At 35.5% G+C, this 21,606-nt stretch overlaps 13 protein-coding genes across 13 annotated transcripts; 6 read left to right on the top strand and 7 right to left on the bottom strand.

The window, feature by feature from the left end:
* The first annotated feature begins 1,881 nt into the window (after positions 1 to 1,881).
* B0P05DRAFT_499680 (uncharacterized protein) lies at positions 1,882 to 2,494 on the top strand. The gene is made up of 2 exons (XM_051575422.1): positions 1,882 to 2,369; positions 2,392 to 2,494. The coding sequence occupies exon 1, from the start codon at positions 1,900 to 1,902 to the stop codon at positions 2,146 to 2,148; it is 249 nt and encodes an 82-aa protein (XP_051430019.1). The 5' UTR covers positions 1,882 to 1,899; the 3' UTR covers positions 2,149 to 2,369; positions 2,392 to 2,494.
* Positions 2,149 to 2,494, top strand: B0P05DRAFT_456682 (uncharacterized protein; the record flags this gene model as incomplete). Its single annotated transcript, XM_051573951.1, has 2 exons — positions 2,149 to 2,369; positions 2,392 to 2,494. Coding segments are annotated over 2 exons (324 nt in total), but the record flags the coding sequence as incomplete, so codon positions are not given.
* A 1,346-nt stretch (positions 2,495 to 3,840) lies between these two features.
* B0P05DRAFT_562683 (uncharacterized protein) lies at positions 3,841 to 4,156 on the top strand (the record flags this gene model as incomplete). The annotated part of the gene is made up of 2 exons (XM_051580626.1): positions 3,841 to 4,061; positions 4,107 to 4,156. Coding segments are annotated over 2 exons (246 nt in total), but the record flags the coding sequence as incomplete, so codon positions are not given.
* A 1,563-nt stretch (positions 4,157 to 5,719) lies between these two features.
* B0P05DRAFT_562675 (aquaporin-like protein) lies at positions 5,720 to 7,035 on the bottom strand. The gene is made up of 2 exons (XM_051580625.1): positions 6,528 to 7,035; positions 5,720 to 6,474 (listed from the first exon to the last, which is right to left on the bottom strand). The coding sequence occupies exons 1-2, from the start codon at positions 6,710 to 6,712 to the stop codon at positions 5,763 to 5,765; spliced, it is 897 nt and encodes a 298-aa protein (XP_051430016.1). The 5' UTR covers positions 6,713 to 7,035; the 3' UTR covers positions 5,720 to 5,762.
* A 71-nt stretch (positions 7,036 to 7,106) lies between these two features.
* On the bottom strand, positions 7,107 to 9,032 carry B0P05DRAFT_562671 (UTP--glucose-1-phosphate uridylyltransferase family). Its single transcript, XM_051580624.1, has 6 exons — positions 8,888 to 9,032; positions 8,747 to 8,842; positions 8,632 to 8,708; positions 8,366 to 8,576; positions 8,123 to 8,325; positions 7,107 to 8,066 (listed from the first exon to the last, which is right to left on the bottom strand). Exons 1-6 carry the CDS (start codon positions 8,975 to 8,977, stop codon positions 7,205 to 7,207), a joined length of 1,539 nt encoding a protein of 512 aa, XP_051430015.1. The 5' UTR covers positions 8,978 to 9,032; the 3' UTR covers positions 7,107 to 7,204.
* B0P05DRAFT_315072 (ribosome recycling factor-domain-containing protein) lies at positions 8,729 to 10,387 on the bottom strand. Its single transcript, XM_051573516.1, has 6 exons — positions 9,816 to 10,387; positions 9,644 to 9,759; positions 9,507 to 9,598; positions 9,301 to 9,460; positions 8,888 to 9,255; positions 8,729 to 8,842 (listed from the first exon to the last, which is right to left on the bottom strand). The coding sequence occupies exons 1-5, from the start codon at positions 10,111 to 10,113 to the stop codon at positions 9,178 to 9,180; spliced, it is 744 nt and encodes a 247-aa protein (XP_051430014.1). The 5' UTR covers positions 10,114 to 10,387; the 3' UTR covers positions 8,729 to 8,842; positions 8,888 to 9,177.
* On the bottom strand, positions 10,200 to 11,733 carry B0P05DRAFT_591898 (peptidase M24, structural domain-containing protein; the record flags this gene model as incomplete). The annotated part of the gene is made up of 4 exons (XM_051582948.1): positions 10,200 to 10,509; positions 10,558 to 10,600; positions 10,649 to 10,801; positions 10,851 to 11,733. The coding sequence occupies 4 exons, from the start codon at positions 11,731 to 11,733 to the stop codon at positions 10,200 to 10,202; spliced, it is 1,389 nt and encodes a 462-aa protein (XP_051430013.1).
* Positions 11,734 to 11,789: 56 nt separating this feature from the next.
* Positions 11,790 to 14,058, bottom strand: B0P05DRAFT_562663 (uncharacterized protein). Its single transcript, XM_051580623.1, has 3 exons — positions 13,964 to 14,058; positions 13,378 to 13,921; positions 11,790 to 13,331 (listed from the first exon to the last, which is right to left on the bottom strand). The coding sequence occupies exons 1-3, from the start codon at positions 14,036 to 14,038 to the stop codon at positions 11,830 to 11,832; spliced, it is 2,121 nt and encodes a 706-aa protein (XP_051430012.1). The 5' UTR covers positions 14,039 to 14,058; the 3' UTR covers positions 11,790 to 11,829.
* A 25-nt stretch (positions 14,059 to 14,083) lies between these two features.
* Positions 14,084 to 15,186, bottom strand: B0P05DRAFT_562660 (uncharacterized protein). The gene is made up of 2 exons (XM_051580622.1): positions 14,567 to 15,186; positions 14,084 to 14,514 (listed from the first exon to the last, which is right to left on the bottom strand). The coding sequence occupies exons 1-2, from the start codon at positions 15,063 to 15,065 to the stop codon at positions 14,204 to 14,206; spliced, it is 810 nt and encodes a 269-aa protein (XP_051430011.1). The 5' UTR covers positions 15,066 to 15,186; the 3' UTR covers positions 14,084 to 14,203.
* B0P05DRAFT_518625 (uncharacterized protein) lies at positions 15,173 to 17,464 on the top strand. The gene is made up of 3 exons (XM_051575726.1): positions 15,173 to 15,842; positions 15,889 to 16,701; positions 16,748 to 17,464. Exons 1-3 carry the CDS (start codon positions 15,351 to 15,353, stop codon positions 17,291 to 17,293), a joined length of 1,851 nt encoding a protein of 616 aa, XP_051430010.1. The 5' UTR covers positions 15,173 to 15,350; the 3' UTR covers positions 17,294 to 17,464.
* A 154-nt stretch (positions 17,465 to 17,618) lies between these two features.
* Positions 17,619 to 19,474, top strand: B0P05DRAFT_562657 (uncharacterized protein; the record flags this gene model as incomplete). Its single annotated transcript, XM_051580621.1, has 4 exons — positions 17,619 to 18,006; positions 18,049 to 18,295; positions 18,340 to 18,596; positions 18,641 to 19,474. Coding segments are annotated over 4 exons (1,282 nt in total), but the record flags the coding sequence as incomplete, so codon positions are not given.
* On the top strand, positions 19,346 to 20,424 carry B0P05DRAFT_314874 (rac protein). Its single transcript, XM_051573515.1, has 4 exons — positions 19,346 to 19,695; positions 19,740 to 19,811; positions 19,862 to 20,042; positions 20,096 to 20,424. The coding sequence occupies exons 1-4, from the start codon at positions 19,661 to 19,663 to the stop codon at positions 20,384 to 20,386; spliced, it is 579 nt and encodes a 192-aa protein (XP_051430008.1). The 5' UTR covers positions 19,346 to 19,660; the 3' UTR covers positions 20,387 to 20,424.
* Positions 20,377 to 21,581, bottom strand: B0P05DRAFT_562650 (pyrimidine 5'-nucleotidase). Its single transcript, XM_051580620.1, has 4 exons — positions 21,543 to 21,581; positions 21,233 to 21,498; positions 21,041 to 21,188; positions 20,377 to 20,964 (listed from the first exon to the last, which is right to left on the bottom strand). The coding sequence occupies exons 2-4, from the start codon at positions 21,335 to 21,337 to the stop codon at positions 20,462 to 20,464; spliced, it is 756 nt and encodes a 251-aa protein (XP_051430007.1). The 5' UTR covers positions 21,338 to 21,498; positions 21,543 to 21,581; the 3' UTR covers positions 20,377 to 20,461.
* Between the last annotated feature and the right edge of the window lie 25 nt (positions 21,582 to 21,606).

Genomic DNA, 21,606 nt, shown 5'->3' with positions numbered 1-21,606 from the left:
ATTTCTTCCAACATCCAACCAAATGTTTCTATTTCTTCTCTGGTTACAAATTCACGCCCAGACACACCATTAGATCAACGCTCTTCTCTCCATTCCTTTTTTGCCCCTATTCTCTCAAGGGTGTTTTTTTTAGCTTAGTAAAGCCATTCATTTTTATAAACTGATCGAGTCTGAACAGTCGAAGGCCACATTGGGCTATGTATCCAAAAGATCTTTCTATACAATTAATACATTAACAAATTTCAAGTATAAAATCGACAAAATCAATATCAATGCGCAAGTATGCTATCTGTATCAACAGGGAAACATTTCTGAAAAACGATTACTTCTAGGCTAAAAATACAATCTCATCACAGTGTAAGCAATTGCATTTTTCTTCCATATTTGAGTGAAGAATTCTTATACTTTTGATCGAAATTTTCTTCTATCGCTTACGCTGTAGTGTCTTTGATTTTAAAAGAATTAGATTAAATAAATAAAAAATGAAGAAAATGAATATAAATTTTTTATATCTTGATAAAAATTGTTTTTTATGTCCATTACGCTAAGGAGAAAATTAATCTTAGAAATTTAAAACATATACATTTTTTTCTATCATTTTGTTATTCCTTGCTACTCCTTGCCATTAAATGGCTTTTAATAATGGGTAACGGGCCTTGAGTGGCTTCTAGTCCTAAAACTTTGTATTCAAGATAGTTTTGTTCTGATACTGAATATGCTATACATATTAGATTTGCATCTTCATAGTATATCAGATGTCGTGGTTGTGAATCTTGTAGATATACATATATATATCTCAATAAATTTGATAGTCAATAAAGTAATTTAGTAACAAGAGAAAATACTCTGAGTTAGATGCATACATGTACATTGATAATCGACGTTTTTCTCAAGGCAACATACCATTGATTTTATTAAAGCATGCAAATGACAATATAACTTTTGAGTTGGGTGTATCTTTTACTACAGGAAAGTCAGTAACCACATTGAAGTTGTAAGGATATGGCAATTCATACTTTGCACATTGAGTGGCTTAGAGCTAAATACCTACTCAATACTAGATATATATTGAGATGGGCTTCTTTTCTATTAATTACAGTGCGCAACGAGCTTTGGATGCAGATTTGAAGGTGATGTTCAAGTAGAATCGACTTTCTCATCTTATTGAACTCGCTTTCTGTTTCTTGCGAGTACCTAGACACTTCTTCAACTCACGTTGGTTAGCTCAGACCTACTTTGGGCTAATCTGACAATTAGAGATTTTTTGATGAACTTTTTTTTTTTCCATCTCCAAGAGCTCTTCTAATGCCTGTGTAGCAGAGATTGAAATAGAGCAGCTCCAGTTTCTCTTCCCGCCGCATCCAAAATTGAGCTTTTGCTTGGAACTCCATAAAGACGCAGTTTTTTGGCTTTAGTGTAGTGACAAAAGTTGCAGGTATATGTTTTTAAATCTACTGATTCAGAGAAAGCAACGACTCTTCTGCTAAAATATTGAGTAAATACTCGAAGCGTTTACAAGGTTTTTCGCTCTTATCATACCATTTCTATTATAAAATTAGCAAGTAAGCACTTTCATTGGAAACTGCAGCATTTGACTCACAGTTTCAGTATTTAAGCTTGCCTTTAGCTTTAATTTTCGTCTTGTAGCGTCAAAAAGAAGCTCAGAGAATTGTCAGCTTGAAGTTTTTTGTGAGTAGCACCCTTTGGTTTTGGGAGATTGATCTCTCCCGCCTCATTGGTCACAATCTATTTATCCATGATACTCAATCTCTATCCATAAAATACCGCACATGCAATACATTGACTCAACACCGTCGTATCCTCCTTTAAATTTTCAAACATATCTACAAATAAAAACTATTTCTCAAACCATTTGTCCTCGCTCACCTTGAATCTACTATGATTACACCTCCCCTTAACACCTACAATATCCTTCATCCTTTTTGCCTGCAATCCTATGTCACAAAACTTACATACTTTCAATCTGTCTCCTCGCCATTAGTTTTCAAACCTGCACCTCCCACTATTTCTGGTTATAAAGCCTTACTTCCTCAACACATTCCTACACCCGCCTCACCTTTTGACATTGCCCCTAATTGGAAAGCCTTTTGGTCACTTCAAATGACACATCGCTCCCGCAACATCTGATTCCACTTCCTACACAAAAACATCAACACTCGCTTCTACCTACACCAAAAATTACCGAAGCTCATCACTAGCCCTCAATGCATTCACTGTCCTTACTTCCGTCGCAACACCATTGACACACTTGACCATTTCAACTTTCTTTGTCCAGTCAATTACAGAATCTGGTGTCACATCCTCTCCACATATATCGATCCTTCTCTTACGACAACTCCTCAATCTCCGTACCACCATCAGTCGCTCCAGTTATTCTGCATTCCCAGCCCTATCCACACAACAAATCTGCGCTAGCACATTGGAAGGTCTATGGTCCAGCCATTGGCGTTTGGTTTTTGATTCCATACCCTTCACCTTTTCTGCTGTACTCTCCATAATCAAACGCCTGCTGACTAAACAACCCAATGAACAAGAACTAATACTTTTTGACTGAAATCACTTTCCTTACTAGTTAAACTTATGCACATTTCCTCTCTCTTTCTTATTGCACATCATATCCCTCCAGTCTTAATTATCACTCATTATGACATCTTTAGGACTTTAAATAAAACAAGAACATAGTTCCCCTACAAAAAAAAAAAAAAAAAAAAAAAAAAGCTTTGGGAGATTTTTGACCATTTTTCACAAGTCGCTTTTTTTGGCCCAGACCAACTCCAAAGATACCCCATATATTATCAGACATGATTTATACATATCTAGAGTATTTATGCATGTATAAACAGGCTTTTTAATACCTTTATATGTCTAGGAAAAACAAGAAGGTATGCGTGAGCCCTTGTCTTTTTCACTTCTGAATCATATTTTAAGCACTTCCCTTTTTTTTTCATTCGAAAATTCTTCTGAAATTATCGAGCTTTCTCGCTTTGATATGTTTGGCCCTCAAAAGATGAAATGACAAGAAAAAAATGCTTTTTTTGTACGCATGTAACAAAACCTTGCTTTGGGTGCTACTTTGTCTTTTCTTCTTTGCTTTCCTATTACTATCTTTTTGTTTATCAAAAAGCAAATAATAACTGGTTAAATGTGTACTTTTCTTAGGTTAGGCAGCAACAAGGGTGTTTTTTATTGTTTTTTATTGTTTTTTATTGTTTTTTATTGTTTTTTATTGTTTTTTATTGTTTTTTATTGTTTTTTATTGTTTTGTTTTGTTTTGTATTATGCAGTTAAACAGTGTTACACATGGTGTTGTCTATTTCTTTACAACAAGCAATGTCCTCTTAAAGACTATTTCTTTTCTTCCATCTTCACACATAATAAAGGAATAGATCGCTATGCATGTGCATCTTTTTAAAGAGCAAGAACAAGATGTATAGAAGCATAGATGAAATACATGAGTTGTATTTTATCAGCATAAATAATGACGTCAGTATGACTATGTTCTCTTCCCCTCCTTTTATTTTTTTTATTTTTTTTATTTTTTTTTATTTTTTTTTATTTTTTTTTATTTTTTTTTATTTTTTTTTATTTTTTTTATTTTTTTTATTTTTTTTTATTTTTTTTTATTTTTTTTTATTTTTTTTATTTTTTTTTATTTTTTTTTATTTTTTTTATTTTTTTTATTTTTTTTATTTTTTTATTTTTTTTATTTTTTTTATTTTTTTTCTTGTTAATTGGCTCATGCAGTCAATAGTGTCAGATTTAGAAATAAGGCGATTATCTTCATCTCTTTCACATGGCTTGCTTGAAAGTATAAAAGAGCAAAGAACGTCTATAAAAAAGAAATGGCGCAGCCTTGTCTTTTTTCTTTCCTTTCTTCCTTTTACTTATCATCTACTCTACTCTTTCAATCAAAAGCTACGCTACCTTAAGGCCTCAAGACCACTTTTGCTCTACTACAAGACCTACTCTACCTTACTTTACTCTTCTACTCTCTTGGCCTCGTATGCAAATCTACTAGCCTCTTCTCATCCATCAAGGAGGTAAGATAATTATTCTAAAAGACACGTTTACTGACTCTCTTATAGGGAACCACTTGTTTCCGTACAGTGATGTTCCAAATGCCCTCTTCTTGTCGGCGATGGCATCCATTTGGCCCTGAACTACGCAGGGCCAGTTTGGGCCGGTTCATTCGGCTCTGAACTACGCAGAGCCGCGTGGGCTATGAAAATCAGCACATTAGAGGGTAGCATGATGGCTTTGGTCTTTTGGTAAGTTATATATGCTTGAAAGCTTTTTTTTTTAATCATCATTCTAGTTACTTGTTTCCTGGTTCATCAAGGCTCTCTTTCTATGGCTTTACTTTTAGAGTTCTATTTCTGCCTTCACTTCCTTCTTTTTACTTGGCGACTTCTCTTCAAATCTCTTCCTTAAAATCAAATAAAACCACAACAAATAAATAAATGGTTGTTATTTCTATTCTCTTAACATACATAATCACAATGGTCTAACTTTTAAATGTCAATGTAAATAAACAGGTTTGCAATGTAGCACAGGATCGGGCGCTTGCTTTTTTCTCTCTCTATAAGATGATCCCTATCAAAAGAAATAAGAAGGGAAAAGAAGCTCCATGAAAAGATACGCAGCAAGCTTTTTTGTTTCTTTACTTCCTTTACTTTTGCTTTAAGCAGCCACATGTAGAGGATGTACTAGTTATCATTAGGTAACAGCGGGATAAATGTGACCACGGTAACAGCTGTACTGGCTAATAGCTAGTACGGTTGTATTTTGTTGTCTCTTTTTATTGTTCACTTTCTAGCAAATGCTATGCTTATTTCAAGAACGTCTATAGTAATATCTCTGTCTTGTCTAGGATCTGTTTTCTACTCGTCTGGCTTTGTCTAATGCGGTTTGCTCTCCATAGCTCTCAACGTTTGTTTCTGATTGTCCTTGGCCTGTCATAGTCGTTGATTATACTTTCGTGTCTTACTGCCTCGAGAGCAAGCTGGTGAGTATATAGGCGTTGGTCTTTGACGATTTGACGGATGTTTGCTCAAAGTTGCTGAGGACTTCCTCTAGAAATTTGATAATTACCCCAGTGTATCATAGACCTAAAAAGGCGTTAAGGAAGGGAGTGGGAGTACAACCCAGCTATATTCATATGGCTGCTCGTGTGAGTGACTTTCTTGAAAAATGAAATGAAAGACTATTACTTTACTTTTTGAAATGAATGAAATAAGGTGAAACATGCTTTTTTGATTGTAAAGACATGAAAAGTCCCTTTCTTAGACAAAGGTTTTCTCATCATAAAAACCGTTGCTATAACACAGGATAAACTCCTACTATATGTAATTTGTATTCCTAACTAACATTTTATGTGTTCTTCTTACATTCAATATGTATAGCAGCAACTCCTGTTTCTAGCTGTTCAACCAAAATTTGAAAATCAAGAAAATTATAAGGGTTCTGTAGGACTAAATGACCATTTGAAACTTCTCATGGTGTTATATAGAAAAATTCTTTAAAATGCTCGAGAAAAACAATAAAAAGCTAATAGCTTTTATCAAAATTTAGCTATATTGAAATATTCAAATCATAATAGTATGAATTGCTAGCTACAAGGGAATATTTTTCCAATCAAATCATGACATTTCATGCTTCAATGTTCTAAATTATTGTCTTATTTTTAGCGAATCACAAGTTTCTCTGGTGAATTATTGAACTTTATTATGTATCAGAAATTATTAAACATTATTAATATTATGAAAATTATCAGCATTGTTAGAAATATTATTGTAATTTGGGTTGGGAGCAATACTATTGGGGTTTGTGGGGGCTGTCTTTGTGTTTTCTAAAATAGCTTGGTTTTGTGCTTGTTGTAACAAGGCCTTTTCTTGAGATTCTTCCGTCAAAACCTTGACACCTAAATAGATCAGAACAGCAAAGATGCCACCAGTTAGGGGACCGAACCAAAAGATCCATTGATTGGTCCATTTGCCAGTAACTACAGAGGCAGCAAAAGAACGAGCAGGATTAATGGAAGTACCATCAATAGGAGCACCTATAATGTGGCAAATAAAGACAGAGCTACCGACGACAAAGGGAGCGAAATCAGCCAATAAGTGCTTGTCTACAATAATAAACAAGACAGTCAAACAGAGGGTCATGGTCAACAAGCATTCAGCGAAAAAGCCTTGAGCATAGTTGAAACCTGGGCTAAGCAAATTGACACCCTGAAGTTGATTAGCTGTGACAAAATTCGAAAAATAGGCGCCCAGGATACCACCAGCCATTTCAGCAATAAAAAACAGAATACCACGAAGCCAGTTGATGTTGCCTGTGATCATCAAACTTAATAAGACAGCAGGGTTGAGAATACCACCAGAAACAGCACCGCAAATGAACAAAGCAACTGCAATACCTACACCGAAACTGAAGGCAATAATCAAAATTTGGCTTGATATTTACAGAAGAGTTAGTAATTAATAGATCATAAAAAAAATACTTACGTAGGATTAGGTCCTTGGCCAGAGGGATCAGAGTTAGGTGCTTCCAAACCACCTTGAACACCAGATAAAGCTAAAAAGAGAAAGATGGCCATACCAACAAGTTCACCGAGAGCTGCCTTGATATCTGCTCTAAAATTGGGTGGTGAACCTCTGTTGCATCCAAAGATATCATTTACGGGTCTCATTTTGTATTAGGAAAATGTAAATATTGAAAACTAAAAGAAAAAAAGAAAAAAAAAGAGGATCATCTAGAATCCATGTCTTTTATATACTTTATAGCGAAACAAGCGTCTAAAACAGTGATTTTGTTTTTGATTGTATTGCTTTTTCAATATCGTTTCTTTCTGTTGCCATTTTATATAAATCTCCAATTGCTTATTAGACGATAAATACTGATTATTCACGCCATCAAACGTTATTTTCGAGTAGAGTTAGCTTCAAATATGTAGATTGGATGTGCTAATGATGCAATAGAAACCCTTGTATGTTTTAAATAGAAAAATATAACGTATTTACAAATATACTTTGGAACTTTATTGATGTGTACTTAAATAAAAATTGTTTTCCATTAAACTCGACCAATCAATTATTTTGCATAAATTAGACCTTTGTTCGAACTCGAACTCGAACTCGAACTTTATTTTATTATCATATCATAATTATTTAAGAAATAAACATTAATGATCAAGAATACGCAAGTTACCAGAGACAACCTTATTTTCCAAGATAGAACCTGAAGGAACATCAATTCTTTCGTTACGATTAGCTACAATAATGACAGTTCCACGAAGTTCTACATTGCTTCCAAATGTAACATCTCCTGTGACAGTCAGATGATCCAATTCCAGAATGTGAGGAATGGATTTGAAGCGATTGAGAAAAGCTTGTACTTTCTTGAAATCTTCACCCAACTTAATAAAAGGCACAGTATTGAACATACGCTTAGGATTCATCACCAATTCACCATGAACAAGTGAATACAAGTCAGAGGTGACCAAAAACAAGTCGGAAGTGGATTTTACAGGCAAGAATCTTGATCTGGGGACATTGATACCATGCGCGTTTTTGAAATGTTTAATACCAGCACCCACAGCTGTTTCAAGCTGAATGACTTTTTCTCCGCTATCGGTTGTCTTGCTGTTGACGATAATTTCCAAATCCATGCCGCCTTCTTCCATGACTCGTTTCACTGCTTTGAGATTAATCCAAAGATTATTTGTGTTGAAAATCTTGAATTTCTTGATCGATTTGAAGTCCTCTACATGCTCATCAGGTACTTGAGCAATTTCAAGCAAACGGATTTTTCCATTGTAGTCAATTAAAGTACCACCTTTGATATCTGCCTTTGTCTTATCAGTCACTTCCATGATGAATTCAGCATCAGTCTGAGCCATATGGTGCAAGATGTTAATGTCTACAGTAGCACCCAAGTTATCCACATTAGATACAAAAAGATATTCTTTTCCTTGTGCTAACAATTGATCTAATAGACCAGAATTATAGAGTGATTCATAAATGTCACCATGGCCTGGAGGATACCTTTGTCCAAACAAACAGTTAAATACTTTTTTGTTTGCTTTTTTGTTATAATTTACCATTGTTCAATAGGAGAATTAGGTGTTCTTGGCATGGGCAAAAGGGCTTCTTTTTTTATCCGAGGATGGCGGCTTTGATTGAAAGTGATAATATCAACATTATGCGTGGCGTATTTTTGAACAATGCGCTTTGTATCTTCATCTGTGTTAAAAGAGTTCATGAGAATAAAAGGTACACTGACATTGTGTTTTTTGTTTAAATACTATATGAGTTAGTTTTTTTTTTTTGTATTGTTGACTTACTTCAATTTGACGAACACTAAGATCTAAAAAGGTCATATTGTCGCGCACTTCAATCACAGACTTGGGACCAACACAGCCCATGGTGGTTCCTAACCCACCATTCAATTTGAGAACAGCCAGTTTAGTAAGGCCTGAAGCGGATGATTCCACTGGTAAATCCGCATAGGGAACAATTTGTTCGGCGGATGGGGATTGGATTTTCTCCCAGTCTCTAATTAAATATCAAAGTCAGAATATATATTTTATTTGTTTCTTCGCGTCCTTACATTTTTGTTCCTTTGGACTTTTCATTTAAGAAACGAGTAAACAACATGTAAAATCCTTCCATATCTTGGTCAAATGCCTAGCAAGATTAGTATTGTATTTTATGCATTTCTATACCTTGCGTTCTTCTTGGTCTGGAATGAGATTGGCCATATTGGCAAGTTCAGCCTTCATGGCCTTGGCAGCAGCAGCAGAGCTAGCACCTTGGAAGTCCTATGGCGCGATAAATACATATTCTTTCAACATGCTTGTACATACCAAAGTAGAAAGTGTATGAGAGTGTTGTCTATCTGCATTCTCAGCAGATGTTGATTCGAATTTTTGTATAGGATTCAAAGGAACAGTCATTGAAAGATAAAGAATAACAAGAAAAAAAAAGGATAAAGCAAGAAAAAAGGAGCAAAGGCGTTTTTTTTTTACTTTCATTTTTGTTTGTTTGTTTGTGTGACACTTCACAATGGCATACAAGTAATCGGATCGATAAGGGCACGTTCTATTTAAGCTTTTGAGTCAAGTCAATTGTGTTACACACAGTGCTTTTATTTTATTCAAGATTGAACTTCTTTGATCTTTGTTTTCAAAAGCTCATCTATTGTCTTGTTGTATTTGTCTGTTAAATTTTGAACCTATGTTACAAGTAAGATACACTGTTTATATATTACTTTACTTACAGTCTTTGTCAATTTGTTGATCTCATCAGCAGACTGATGCTTTGAATCATGCTTTAACTGCTTCATACCATCTTGTCTAATAGATCTAATTTTACTCTTGGTTTGTTCACCTGTAGTGCTGACAAGTTTGGCCATCTTGTCACGAGATTCTTTAGAGGGTCTATTGTGTGGATCAATTTGACTAGACTAATGAACAACACACTTACTTGGGAATAGGCACTTTGATTCCCTTATTGTCAATAATAGGGTTCAAATTCAATCCAGCTTCACGGATACTCTTGTCCACAGCTGAAGTATACTATCATATCATTTGAGTGACATTTTTTTCCTTTTTTTTACTTACATCAGAATCATGGACAGTAACCATCAATGTTTGAGGGTCTCTTGCAGTCACTTGAGCGAGATCCTTCAAAGCAAAATGAGAGTGCTCAATATGAACACGAACTTTGTCCAATAAGGCTATAATACAAGGTTCAGGATCAGTCTACTTTGAAAGAAATTCTTGCTTTACTTACAAGGATTTGCTCTACCGATACGCATCGAACTCAAATGCTCTTTAAGTTGAGAAATAGAATGCTCGAAACGTTCTTGAATTTGCTTTTCATCAAATTGACGTTCAAACTCTTCTTGTTTAGCGTTGGTAGCTTCTACATTTTTCTTTTTGTTATCCTTTGCTTTCTTTGCATAAGAACGACTGTTGACTAATACAGGCTTTTGAGAAGATAAAGCACCAACAAAAGAAGGTCTGAAAGCTACAGAAACAATTGTTCTTGACTGTACAGAAACAATAGACTTGAAGAAACGAGAAGCCATTTTAAGGAAAAACAAAAATAAAATATCGAAAAAGAGAAAAGGAAACAAGGGTACGAAAGCGCCGATTGAATCAATCTTTTTTTTTTTTATTGCTGCATGATGGCCTCAATGTCACTGACTTGTTTAGGTGCAATTGTCAAATTATCATGACCAGAACGTGTAATGACAATTGTGTCTTCAATACGAACACCTCCTACCACTCGGTATTGGTTGATTTTGTCCATATTGAAATACGATTGATATTCGCGATTTTGAGTCCAGAGTTGAATGCTTACATCGTTAAAATACAGTCCCGGTTCTACTGTGACAACCATGTTTTCTTCTAGTGGTCTGTCAAAATGCTCTAGAGAAATACCCCCTTTTATGCCTCCTGTTTTTAATATGCCAATGCCCTTTCTGTTCAAGGTGTGTTAGTATGCATTTGTTATAGACTGGCTATATTACCCTCCAACGTCATGGCAATCTAAGCCAACAGAATGGCCCGTTCCTATAGCATTCAGGTTAAGTATACTATACAATGATACAAAACAATTACCATGAAAATAAAAGGCTCGATAAATATTCAAACGGATCAACTCTTCTTCTTCACCCACTAATATCCCAATCTGTCTTAGTCCTTGGCATAAGGTTCGTACAACCAATTGATGCATATCTTTCCAAAACACACCTGCTTTGATACAATCAAGTACTGCCTAATATCACATTATTGGTTATAAATATAGCGTAAATAACTCAACTTGCATTTTGTGCTTTCAAGACAATATTGTAAATGGTGCTTGCTTCTTTAGAAAATTTGCCACTTGCAGGAAATGTTCTCGAGACATCGCTTCCATAACATCGATATTCGCCACCAGCATCCACCAGTACCAATGCATGAGGATCATCTATTGGTATCCGCTTGTTGTTGTCTGTATAATGCAATACGGCCGCACGAGGGCCAGAAGCAATAATAGGTATATAGCATTGTCTCGGTAATCCGTTCCTTGAACACACCCATCGAAACTTGGCTTCTAGTTCAGCTTCATAGACATCTGATTTTGTTTTGTTTCCAAGCGTAGTCATTAGATCAATGTGAGCATGTGATGAGATATGAGCTGCGTATCTCAAGAGAGAAATTTCCCAGGGAAACTTTGTTAGACGCGCTTCATAAATAGCTGCTTTCAAGACAGCAATATTCAACTGTTTCTTAAATGGCTGCGGTATAGCACTTGTGTCTGTTGTGTTTAGTGTATAAATAATCGTTGGGTCAATGTCCTTTAAGAGCTGTGTGATTTGGTCTGCTTGAATGATATGATCTACATCATATGTATCTAATAATTCTTGATCTGTCTGAGGAATCCCTTTCCATAATTGCTCTGTTGGTGAAATAGTTGGTCTAACAAGATAGATTGCATCAGACTCTGTCGAAATCAAGATATGATATCCTGCTGATGATTCTACGCCTGAAAGATAAAAAAAGTTGCTTTCTTGTCTAAAGTCAAGTTCGACGTCTGTATCGTCTCTTGTATGAGATATGCCGCCACAATGATAAATCACACCACTATTTGTTACAGGCAAGTACTTTTTTATTTTGAAGTAGTGTAGTCTTGTATTGATTTTCTTGGGAAAGAATGGGTTCATCCTAAAAATAAAAAGAAAAGAAAAAAAGAAATACTTAATTTTAAACTAGTTTTGGTGTCACAAAAAGATTACAAAGTTTATTTACACACGCATATTTCATAAGGATAAATCATCACTATCTTCGTTTTCTTCATCACTTTCCTTGATTTTATCTACAGAAGATTGATAATAAGATTTCATTAGATCTTGATAACGCTGTGTCTTTATAAATCGAGGAACACTGTCTTGAGCCATTGTACGACAAACGTGATTATTGACTTGATCATACAGCTGCATCAATTTAAATAGACACACTTGAGGACTATCCCGAATGCCTTCTTTAATAGTCAAAAACAAGGAGCCATTGCTGTTATTCATGGGGCTGTCATTCTTCTTCTTTCTTCTGACAAAAGGTGCATTTTGTGTAGAAGACAAGAGACCATGAGACGAGACAGAGATAGAGCCAAAAGGTACATTTGAAGCATCAGCAGCCATTGATTTTTTAAGTGCATCGTCATCACTATCATCTGTAAAAGTATTTGTGAATGTCGATTGCATGTACTGTATAATATCATAGCGAAGACCGTGATCAATATTGAGTTCGTTCGGTGCATGATCTGGGCAAAAATAAGTATTGTAAATGACATAGCAATGAATCAATAAGGTATTGCACAAACTATCAGGTATTTGCAAGTGTTGTGCTGTCATAGGCTGGTCTTCTTCTACAACATAGCCTAGTTTTTTGATTAAAGCAGTATAATCAACCCAGAAATTGATATTTTCTTCACAAAAGCAAGACTTTAAAAAGTCTCTAAAATACATGCGAATCAATGGGTCTTCTAGTACACTTTGAAGACGAGAGTTCTGTGAGACAGTATGTGGATGACAATGATCTGCAATAGAAGAAGGATTGGATTCTAGTGATTCAGGAGCATGGATCTTTAGATTATCAAGTTCCTTTTCGACTTCATATGTATCTGCATGAATATCATTTGAATCAGAAGAGAAGCCAAATGTATGGTCAGTCAGTTGAACATCTTGAACATGTGTTTCTTCAGTAGGTACTGGATTCTGTTTTGTCACAAGAGCCTTTGGTACAATACCATCGTATTCAGCTAAAGGAGTCACGGCTGTTGTAGGCAACAAACGGCTTGCATATTCTTCTTTTTTGGTTTTAAAAGGAGTGGAAGGAAGTGGTTTTTGAGTGTGAATATGACTACTATTACTATGATTGGTTCTTATACTACTGCTACTGCTACTTGTGGTGGCAGAGCTTTGTGTTCTTGATCGAAAAGTAGGAGCGCCCATACCTCCTTCACTGCTTTCTCCCTTTAGAAAGCTTTGAAGGTTGGTTGTGGATTCAATCATCTGGCGACCTTTGTCTGTAAGATAATACTGTGTCTTTCGTCCTGCCTTAAAAAGCACACTCATGTCTTTCTTGCTTAATTCTCTATCTGATTTATCTAGTACTTGAAGCATCCATCCATATTGTACAAATTCAGCCGCGATCATCTCAGCTTCTTCTTTTGAAACAACGCTTGTGTATTCACTAATCCATTCAAAGCATTGATATCCAAAAAACGTATCTTTGTATTCGATCAGATTGTTGTTGTTTACTCCTGAAATTACAAGTCAAAAATAGAAATCAAGGATAAAAAAATTTACCGCCAATATCATCAATCATCAGAGTATCTGTAGGCAGCCATTCCATCATGGTCTTGAAGGCGTCCATGATATTTGGCCTAGAAAATGAGATTTGATCATCATCTAACAATCGTTCAAACTGAACAATATGAAAACTATGAATGCGGGATAAATGGGGCTGCATATGTTTGATAGAAACACGGGCACGATGACTAAAGTCCTGAATCACAAATTTGCCTTTGGGTGTCGGAACCCAAATGCCGCGGTCTTTCATAGTACGATTTTGCGGATCGGTTGCATTCTCTACGAGGCGCGCATTGATAAAGTGCTGGCCTAATGTTTTGGCCATGGCTCGAGACATACTAAAAGTAGTGGTGGTACGTGTGAGTAATGGTTTAGTGGCATCTAAGGGATTAGGTGTTGAAACAAGATTGGTGAATTCCAAATTTCCTAAACATTCAACTGCTTCGTCTGTCGTGAAAGTAGAAGGATACGTTCGAAATAAGGAGCGATGATCCGATAATGGCAGTTGAATAAGTAAGGCAGCAAATAGATCATAAAGGTCCTACATCTTTATCAGTATATTGTAGTGTATCTAGTTGCTTACTTTTGCATAAGGTCGTCCTGTTGAATTGACTCGCATCATTGTAGTATAGGTTGACATGGAAGCTGAATTAGGCATGTTAAATGAGGGGAAAAAAAGGAAAGAAGAAGAAGAAAGAAAAAAGTCTATTAATTTATTAAAATGTAATAAGCATATAAACAACCATCAAAGTCGTTTTTGTGTGTGTGTGTGTGTGTGTGTACCCATAAAAAGCCAAACTTTAAATACATTAAAAATGAGATGTTATAACTTTAAGAGTTTGGAAAGGAACCTATCAAGTAACGACCTTTTTCGTGTTCCCCAAGTGATACTCCATGTTTCTCCATTATTAAAATCATCCATATCTTGCCAGTTTTCAAACAGTGGTGATTTATCCAACATCACTTGTCGTCCAGAAGCGGTTTTGATCCCTAATACTTTATGTGTTCTAAATGAAGCAAGTGTATATATTTTCTTGGCGAGTGATTTTCCTGTTTCTTTTGGGTCTACTGTAATCCAGACACGGTGCTCATCATCAATCGATTTCACAACAATTTGACGTGCAGATTTATTTTCTAATAAAAAGTGGGGGATTAGCTATAGTTTCATGAGTTGAATGTTACTTACGAGGCGGTAGTTCTTTTGATTCTGGAGACGTTCTAAGATAATCCTCATCGTTAGCTGGAGCAGGTCCAAATACAGGTAATTTCCGTGGCACAGACGTTGTAGTGGGGGGCTCTTGTGTTGCGGAGGGTAAAGAACAAGACTGTGGGCGGTTATGATAACCCTCCACGGAAGGTGATGGCATCACTATCATCTGAGATACGCTACGACCGTGATGTCGTCCTTGTGCAACTGGTGTTGGTGTTTGTCGTTCGCAATTATTTGTACAACTTGGGTAAGGAACAGGTGGTAATGCTTTCAGTAAATAAGGCTGATAGCAATAAGCAATGATCGGTTCTTCAGGCAGTTTCTTTGTCATAGGAATCGAGAGTCGCCACACTTCTTGGTTGGGCGATAGAGGTGGCGACAAAGGAGCACCATTTTCGTCAACAAGTGGTGAATAAGAGCGTTCATATGTTTCTTTTGGGCCAAGATGAATAACTGTACCACTCTGCGAAGTCATTTTAGGAAAATGAAAAAAGAAAGAAAAATGAAATTTTTTCAAGGCATATTTATATTGAAAACACCTTTATTTGAAACGATGAAAGCATCCCTCCTTTTTTATAGTACCTCTTTTTGTTTACAATTATCCTAATGCAGCTTGTTTTCTGTTTTTGAAAGCGCTTATTTCATTGTCAGATTTGACAGAATAGAAAACTCGGCTATTTAATGGGCCGAAAGATGTTCCATTTCACTTACAACAGCGGGTTTTCTTTTTGTTCTTTCTTTTTCTTATTTTTTTTTAACAATGGAAGGAAAACTAGTCAAGAGTCTTTCGTTTAATAAAAAAGTAGAGACAAAAGGCCTTTTGTCAAAAATTGGTAATCCATTTGGAACAAGATCAACACCAAATACACCTACTGCCACACCGAATGCAAGCTATGATGAATTATACGTTGCTACCAACCAAGAACAATTATACGCCGAGATTAAAGACGTAAAAAGAGCATTAGATTATTTCCTTAACTCGAGTATTACAGAAGCAGAGGCTGTACTGAGACCATATTACAAACAATCCATGTATTATGCTCTCGGTCATTCATTCATTCTGTTTCTCAAGTGTGTCATGACTTTTCAAGAAGAAGATATCGTCACGGCATTAAACATGCTAAAGCATACAATTGAATTAGCGAGTCAGCAACGAAAAAAGGACAGTCATTGGATCAACAGTGTCACCAATTGGGTCAAAGGCACAAGCCTAGAAGATATCAAAGCCATGACCGTTGTAGAGAGACATGCTGTAAGTCTCACATACAAAAACATCAGTATGTAACGTATACAATTAGGAATTAGTTCATGCAGAAGCTTATTTACTCAAGGCATTGCTGGGTATTCTACACGATGAAAGTGTCATGTCTTTTCTTCGAGAGAGTTTAAATATTCGCAGCAGTTACAATACGTACATGATACTCGAAAAATATGTGAACGAAGCAGACCAGCCATTAGACGAACATTTTACATCAGGTGTTGCTCTAGGCGTAGGTTGCTTTAGCTTAATTCTTTCCATGTTACCAGCATCTGTCATCAAAGTTGCGGAGTTTGTCGGATTTTCTTCTGATCGAGACCATGGTCTTCAGGTGCTCGAGTCAGCTAGCCGTGATGAAGACCAGCATGGATTACGTCGACCATTATGTGATATGGTATTGATTAGCTATCACATTGTCTTATCTCAAATGATTCCATTGTCAAAAGTCAATGGTCCCTTTGCAGAATCTGTGTTGCATCGATGTTTAAAGGATTATCCTCGAGGTGTCTTCTTTTTGTATTTCAATGGTCGGTTGATGGTGAGTAAGCGATTGTTGGATGAAGCAGAAGAGCAGTATCAAAAGGCAATTGAGACACAAAAGGACTGGAAGCAATTGCATCATATGTGCTTTTGGGAATTAGGTCCTATCTATATGATGCGTCAACAATGGCAAAAAGCATTTGATATCTATACTGGACTACAAAAGGAAAGTAATTGGTCTAAGGCTGTGTATTCTTATCTTAAGGCTGTTTCTCTCTATATGCTCGGTAAAGATTTTGAAGAAGTTAGTGAACGCATGGAAAAAATAACAGGTGAAAAACAAAAGATTGCTGGTAAATCAATTCCAATGGAAGTAAGTATATTTCAATCCTAAAAAGAGAGTGACTTATGGCTTCAAGAAATTTGTTGCACGAAAAGCAAGAAAGTTTACGCTACAACACAATCGACTCATGTTGCCTGATCTCGAGATATTAAGCGCATTTACTATGTTTGGCTTTATTCCAAAGACTGTTTTGGAAAACAATCTGAAGCGCATTGATACTGAACTGAATAAGCTCGATAAGGCAAATACTTACTACTATGACGATATTTGTTTAGCTCACTTCCTTCGAGCCTCTACAGCTAGAATGCTTTATGAAATCACAAAAGATCAAGAAATGCACAAGATACATGAACAATCATTACAAATAGTATTTGATGAAGCCAATAAGGTGGTTTTAGATCACTATGTGTATTATTTTAGTCGATATGAAAAAGCACAAATGCTTATACTCGACAAGGAATACGCTAAAGCAGAAGCAGAACTTCAAATTGTACTCAAGGCCAACGACAAGAATCATTACGGCGTAGGAGCAGGACCTCATGCCAAGAACAAATACAGTCTTTCCAATGCTTTGGTGTTCAAGTGCCATAATTGCATGACAAAAATCAAGGATCAGAAATAAAGTGTGTTACAAATTCGGTCTTCGTCAGCATCGGTATAGAGTGACACATATAATTTTGTACTACTTTAAATTTATTGTTTCGAAAATAAAAAACAAGACAATTAAAAGAAAAGAAGCAAACGACATGTTGTTTTTCTTCACTCCGGTATTCAATAAACTCTTCTTCTTTCTACATGAATAATAACGAACAGTAAAACAGGAGTAGTGTTGAAATAGGAGCAAACAAATAAGAAAGGGATCGACCAATCGTATCGAGTACCTTATTTTGGTCCAAACCCCTTCTTGAAAAATTTATTTTTCTTTTTTTTTTTCTTCTTCTTGTAACAATGAATAAAAAAGATGGCTTTGCATTAAAAAGAATCTTTATCTATATTGTTTTTGGCTTAATAATACTCTTTACTTGGTTTCAGCTTGACTCGGTCAAAAAGTCGCCTGATCAGAAACATACTCACTCATTTAACTTGGAGGTAGACCCTCCTACCTGGCATATTCAGACACTAGAAAATGAACCCGCACTGACACAAAAAAGTCTATTCCCACTCAGTGCATTTTCGAAACAAAATCAACAAAGATTACCGCCCATCACAGCGATTATTAATCGAGTGGAAAAGAGGCAACAAGGCATTGTTCATGCTGTTCAACATTTAGCGAAATATCCTTTTGTCAAGGAAATCTTGATTTATAATTCATTCAAGAGTCCATTGGATGTCAAGGTATACTTGGATGAGATTTCTTCGCTGTCTAACACTTGTTAGTCATTTTATAATGGTACAGACATACAAATTCAAGTGATCCAAACAGACGCCTCCTTATTTAACGTAGGCAAATTTACTGCTTGTGCTGTTGCTTCATTTGATATGTGTTATTTTCAAGATGATTTATGGTTGAATACATACTTGGATAGTCTCTATACCCATTCACTTCGTTATCCAGATCAATTTGTTGTGAATTCAAGACCTTCTAATTATATTGACTATATGACATGGCGATTTCAAAATCAAGGTAAATAGCAATGGATAACAACAAAGTATTCATTGTCCTGTTAGCCATTTCTCTTCATACAGGCTATGCCGACATGCGATATGGTGCATTTGTATCTCGTCAAAAGGTACAGGCCTTTCTTAGTCAAATGAGTGTACATGGCTTGGAAGGTGAATCTAAATTCAGATTTATTGAGATTTATTTTTCAATTTGGCTGAATCAATATCCTTACTTAATATCCAACCCTTTATTGTCCTTTGGTCGAGACAGTTTTAAACATTTAGACAGCGTTAACAATAGGAAGTTTGTACAATATCATATGGTAATGTTTTTCAGACATTTGTACAAACTAAACAAAGTGAATAGTACCATGCATTGTCTATATTAGAATCCAATCTAAACAACAATAGTCTCTTGGGTGAACAAGACCATTACTTTACCAAGACTGAAGCAACACCGCCTGTAGAAGAAAGAGATGTTAGATCAAGCTGCGCTAATGACCGTTGTTTGTTTATCACAAATATCCATGCAATGCCAATAGAACAACCCTTATTTAATTCAAGCTTTATTTCCAACATGTCTGACTATGAACAGGTCTATCAGCATACTTGGCCCAATTTGCCTAAACCAACCAACTATATCTACCAATCCTATTATAAAGCAGTAGATCAAGATACAGAGACATGTTGGAATACATTGAAAAGTAAGTCGATATGTGTTTTCATAAGTGTATTCACCCTATGTAGATCCAACTGAAGACGATTATTTTGGTTTATATATGACAGGTGATATACAAGCAAGAAGAGTGATACTCTATACGCCGAATGAACTCACTTTACCATTAAATGAACTGTTTAGAGTGACAGTTCAGTATGTGATGTATGGTTCCTGGAATGATTGTGATATTGAATTGACACCAAATACACAATTGAATTATCGCATTGGATTCAATTTCAAATGTCCTTACCAACAACCTTTTAAATCGATACGTATTTCCTTTAGACAAGACATACAAGTACCCTTTGAATTATGTGGTATAGGTCTTGATAATTTTGTAGTCTAATCATAATAAAGTCCGATATTGATCTTCTTGTTCTTTTATCATGATTGCTCTCTCTCTCTCTCTCTCTCTCTCTTTTCTTGTTCTTCTTTTTGATCTCTTTTACTATGCTTTCTATTCAGGTATTTTTTTCTTTTATTCAGTATAGTCTATTCAAAAAGAAATAAAAAAAGAGAGAAAGAAAGGAGATAAAGTAGTAACACAAGTTACACGAATTGGATGAAGCACTTTTTTTTTTTATTATATATATATATTTTTATTTTCGCCCCTTTTCCCTTCTCTTTTCTTATTTTAATACGCGCGCGTTTTTATAAATACCACAAAAAATGCAGTCTATTAAATGTGTTGTTGTTGGTGATGGGTAAGAACCAAGATGAACAAGATGATGTGCTCATCAGTCTATAGTGCTGTTGGTAAAACTTGTTTATTAATTTCATACACAACAAATGCTTTCCCCGGTGAATATATTCCTACAGTGTATGTATGTGTGTCTATGTTATGTATAGTTTATCTGAATGATTGATTAGATTTGACAACTATTCTGCTAATGTTATGGTTGATGGTAAACCCATTAATTTGGGTTTATGGGATACAGCAGGTCAAGAAGATTATGACCGTCTTCGTCCTCTTTCTTATCCTCAAACGGACGTCTTTCTTAGTTGCTTTTCACTTGTAAGCCCTCCATCATTCGAAAATGTCCGCACAAAGGTAAGTCCCTTTACGAAATCAAATTTGTTATTTTGACAAGCCAATTTATTCAGTGGTACCCTGAAATCAGTCATCATGCACCTAATATTCCTATTATTTTGGTGGGTACCAAATTGGATTTACGTGAAGATCGTGATACAATTGAGAGATTGAAGCAAAAGCGTATGGCACCTATTTCTTACCCTCAAGGTGTGCAAATGGCAAAAGATATTGGAGCTGTTAAATACCTTGAATGTTCTGCACTTACTCAAAAGGGTCTTAAAAACGTGTTTGATGAAGCCATTCGAGCTGTCTTGTCTCCTCCTGTGCGACCTAGAAAGAAGAAGGGTTGTTTGATCTTGTAATTTACTCTATTTACTCTTTATTTTTCTCTTTCTTTCTTTCTTTTTTTTTAATACTATTAATAAACAAGTCTTCTATTACTCTATACAATTCAAGATTTCTATCACTGGCTTCATATTAGCGTCGCCTTCAATAACAACATCAAAGGCATCCATATAAGCAGATTCCAAGGCCTTAATATCATGGTTCAAGAAACCAATATTCAAGCAGAGTTCATGAGCCACGCCTTGACTCATCTGAAGATCACCCAGACTATCACCCATCAAGACAACATTGCCTCGCTTCTCGATCAATTTGTGATAAGGTGAAGTTTCCAATTGAAATTCTGACTTGTTAAATACATGAATAAGAGGCTCTTTGAAGTCAACACAAATGTCATTTTCATCAAAGACCATCATGTTGGAAACAATGTGCATATTGTCATAGAACAAGTCCACTTGCTTCAGAATAGCTTCAATGATATCACCAATGCCAGCAGAAAACACAAGAAAAGGTACTTGTGTATCTCTACAGTTGATCAATACTTTTTCTAGTTCAGATCTTAATTCAATCTTGACATTTCTTGCCATTTCTTCCAAGTCTATATGTAAAAAAAAAAATAAAAATAAAAATAAGCAACAAAACACACACACACACACATACGCATACACACATACCATGCTTAGAGATCTTTTGAGCAATTAAACTAGCGTGTGCTTCTACCCACCATTGCATCATATAAGGTACTTTCTCTTCATGAGTCATAGATTGATCAATCTCAATGGGATAATATTTGTTGTAAATTCTAGCTGTTTCTTTTTTATACTGATATGATAAGCATAAAATACATAATTTCAAGTAAAACTTACTTCATCCGTCAATAAACCAGACCGAGCAGGAATACCGTGAGAAGAAGAGTTACGCTCTAAGGCATCTGTTTCCTTATTGCGAACCCAGTGACGAGACATAGTCATATCAAAATCTAAACATTAAATTCATTGCTTCTCTCTTTGTTGTTATTTACCACTAATAAAGTGTAGATTGCGTCTACCATCTTGAATGATCTTTTGTAACTTTTCAGTCGTGTTGGCAACATTCTTTATTCTAACAGTAGGAATCTTGAGAAGAGATTCAACTAGACAAAGTCAATATGTAATTTTGAATTTATTCAGTATCTACCTAAACTTTTTGCTTTAGACATTATTCAATAAAAAAAAAGAGAATAAGGGAAAAGAAGAGAGAA

Source organism: Gilbertella persicaria (genome assembly GCF_025201335.1).
Source record: "Gilbertella persicaria strain CBS 190.32 chromosome Unknown B0P05scaffold_65, whole genome shotgun sequence".
In the NCBI taxonomy this organism is placed as follows: Eukaryota; Fungi; Mucoromycota; class Mucoromycetes; order Mucorales; family Choanephoraceae; genus Gilbertella; species Gilbertella persicaria.
Note: the sequence above shows the minus strand (reverse complement) of the source record. Positions and strands in the feature narration are given on the sequence as shown.

Coding starts and splice junctions, on each gene's coding strand:
- B0P05DRAFT_499680 (XM_051575422.1), top strand. CDS start 1,900: ATGATTACACCTCCCCTTAACACCTACAATATCCTTCATCCTTTTTGC.
- B0P05DRAFT_562675 (XM_051580625.1), bottom strand. CDS start 6,712: ATGAGACCCGTAAATGATATCTTTGGATGCAACAGAGGTTCACCACCC. Junction 6,475..6,527: donor GGCCAAGGACCTAATCCTAC/GTAAGTATTTTT, acceptor GTAAATATCAAG/CCAAATTTTGATTATTGCCT.
- B0P05DRAFT_562671 (XM_051580624.1), bottom strand. CDS start 8,977: ATGACTGTTCCTTTGAATCCTATACAAAAATTCGAATCAACATCTGCT. Junction 8,709..8,746: donor CAGACCAAGAAGAACGCAAG/GTATAGAAATGC, acceptor TAATCTTGCTAG/GCATTTGACCAAGATATGGA. Junction 8,067..8,122: donor AATTCTCCTATTGAACAATG/GTAAATTATAAC, acceptor GTTTGGACAAAG/GTATCCTCCAGGCCATGGTG.
- B0P05DRAFT_315072 (XM_051573516.1), bottom strand. CDS start 10,113: ATGGCTTCTCGTTTCTTCAAGTCTATTGTTTCTGTACAGTCAAGAACA. Junction 9,760..9,815: donor TATCGGTAGAGCAAATCCTT/GTAAGTAAAGCA, acceptor CTTGTATTATAG/CCTTATTGGACAAAGTTCGT. Junction 9,599..9,643: donor TTACTGTCCATGATTCTGAT/GTAAGTAAAAAA, acceptor ATGATATGATAG/TATACTTCAGCTGTGGACAA.
- B0P05DRAFT_562663 (XM_051580623.1), bottom strand. CDS start 14,038: ATGCCTAATTCAGCTTCCATGTCAACCTATACTACAATGATGCGAGTC. Junction 13,922..13,963: donor CAGGACGACCTTATGCAAAA/GTAAGCAACTAG, acceptor ATAAAGATGTAG/GACCTTTATGATCTATTTGC. Junction 13,332..13,377: donor GATGATTGATGATATTGGCG/GTAAATTTTTTT, acceptor TTGTAATTTCAG/GAGTAAACAACAACAATCTG.
- B0P05DRAFT_562660 (XM_051580622.1), bottom strand. CDS start 15,065: ATGACTTCGCAGAGTGGTACAGTTATTCATCTTGGCCCAAAAGAAACA. Junction 14,515..14,566: donor ATCAAAAGAACTACCGCCTC/GTAAGTAACATT, acceptor ACTTTTTATTAG/AAAATAAATCTGCACGTCAA.
- B0P05DRAFT_518625 (XM_051575726.1), top strand. CDS start 15,351: ATGGAAGGAAAACTAGTCAAGAGTCTTTCGTTTAATAAAAAAGTAGAG. Junction 15,843..15,888: donor CCGTTGTAGAGAGACATGCT/GTAAGTCTCACA, acceptor GTATACAATTAG/GAATTAGTTCATGCAGAAGC. Junction 16,702..16,747: donor GTAAATCAATTCCAATGGAA/GTAAGTATATTT, acceptor TATGGCTTCAAG/AAATTTGTTGCACGAAAAGC.
- B0P05DRAFT_314874 (XM_051573515.1), top strand. CDS start 19,661: ATGCAGTCTATTAAATGTGTTGTTGTTGGTGATGG. Junction 19,812..19,861: donor GGTGAATATATTCCTACAGT/GTATGTATGTGT, acceptor ATGATTGATTAG/ATTTGACAACTATTCTGCTA. Junction 20,043..20,095: donor TCGAAAATGTCCGCACAAAG/GTAAGTCCCTTT, acceptor CAATTTATTCAG/TGGTACCCTGAAATCAGTCA.
- B0P05DRAFT_562650 (XM_051580620.1), bottom strand. CDS start 21,337: ATGACTATGTCTCGTCACTGGGTTCGCAATAAGGAAACAGATGCCTTA. Junction 21,189..21,232: donor CTGGTTTATTGACGGATGAA/GTAAGTTTTACT, acceptor TTATCATATCAG/TATAAAAAAGAAACAGCTAG. Junction 20,965..21,040: donor TCAAAAGATCTCTAAGCATG/GTATGTGTGTAT, acceptor TTTTACATATAG/ACTTGGAAGAAATGGCAAGA.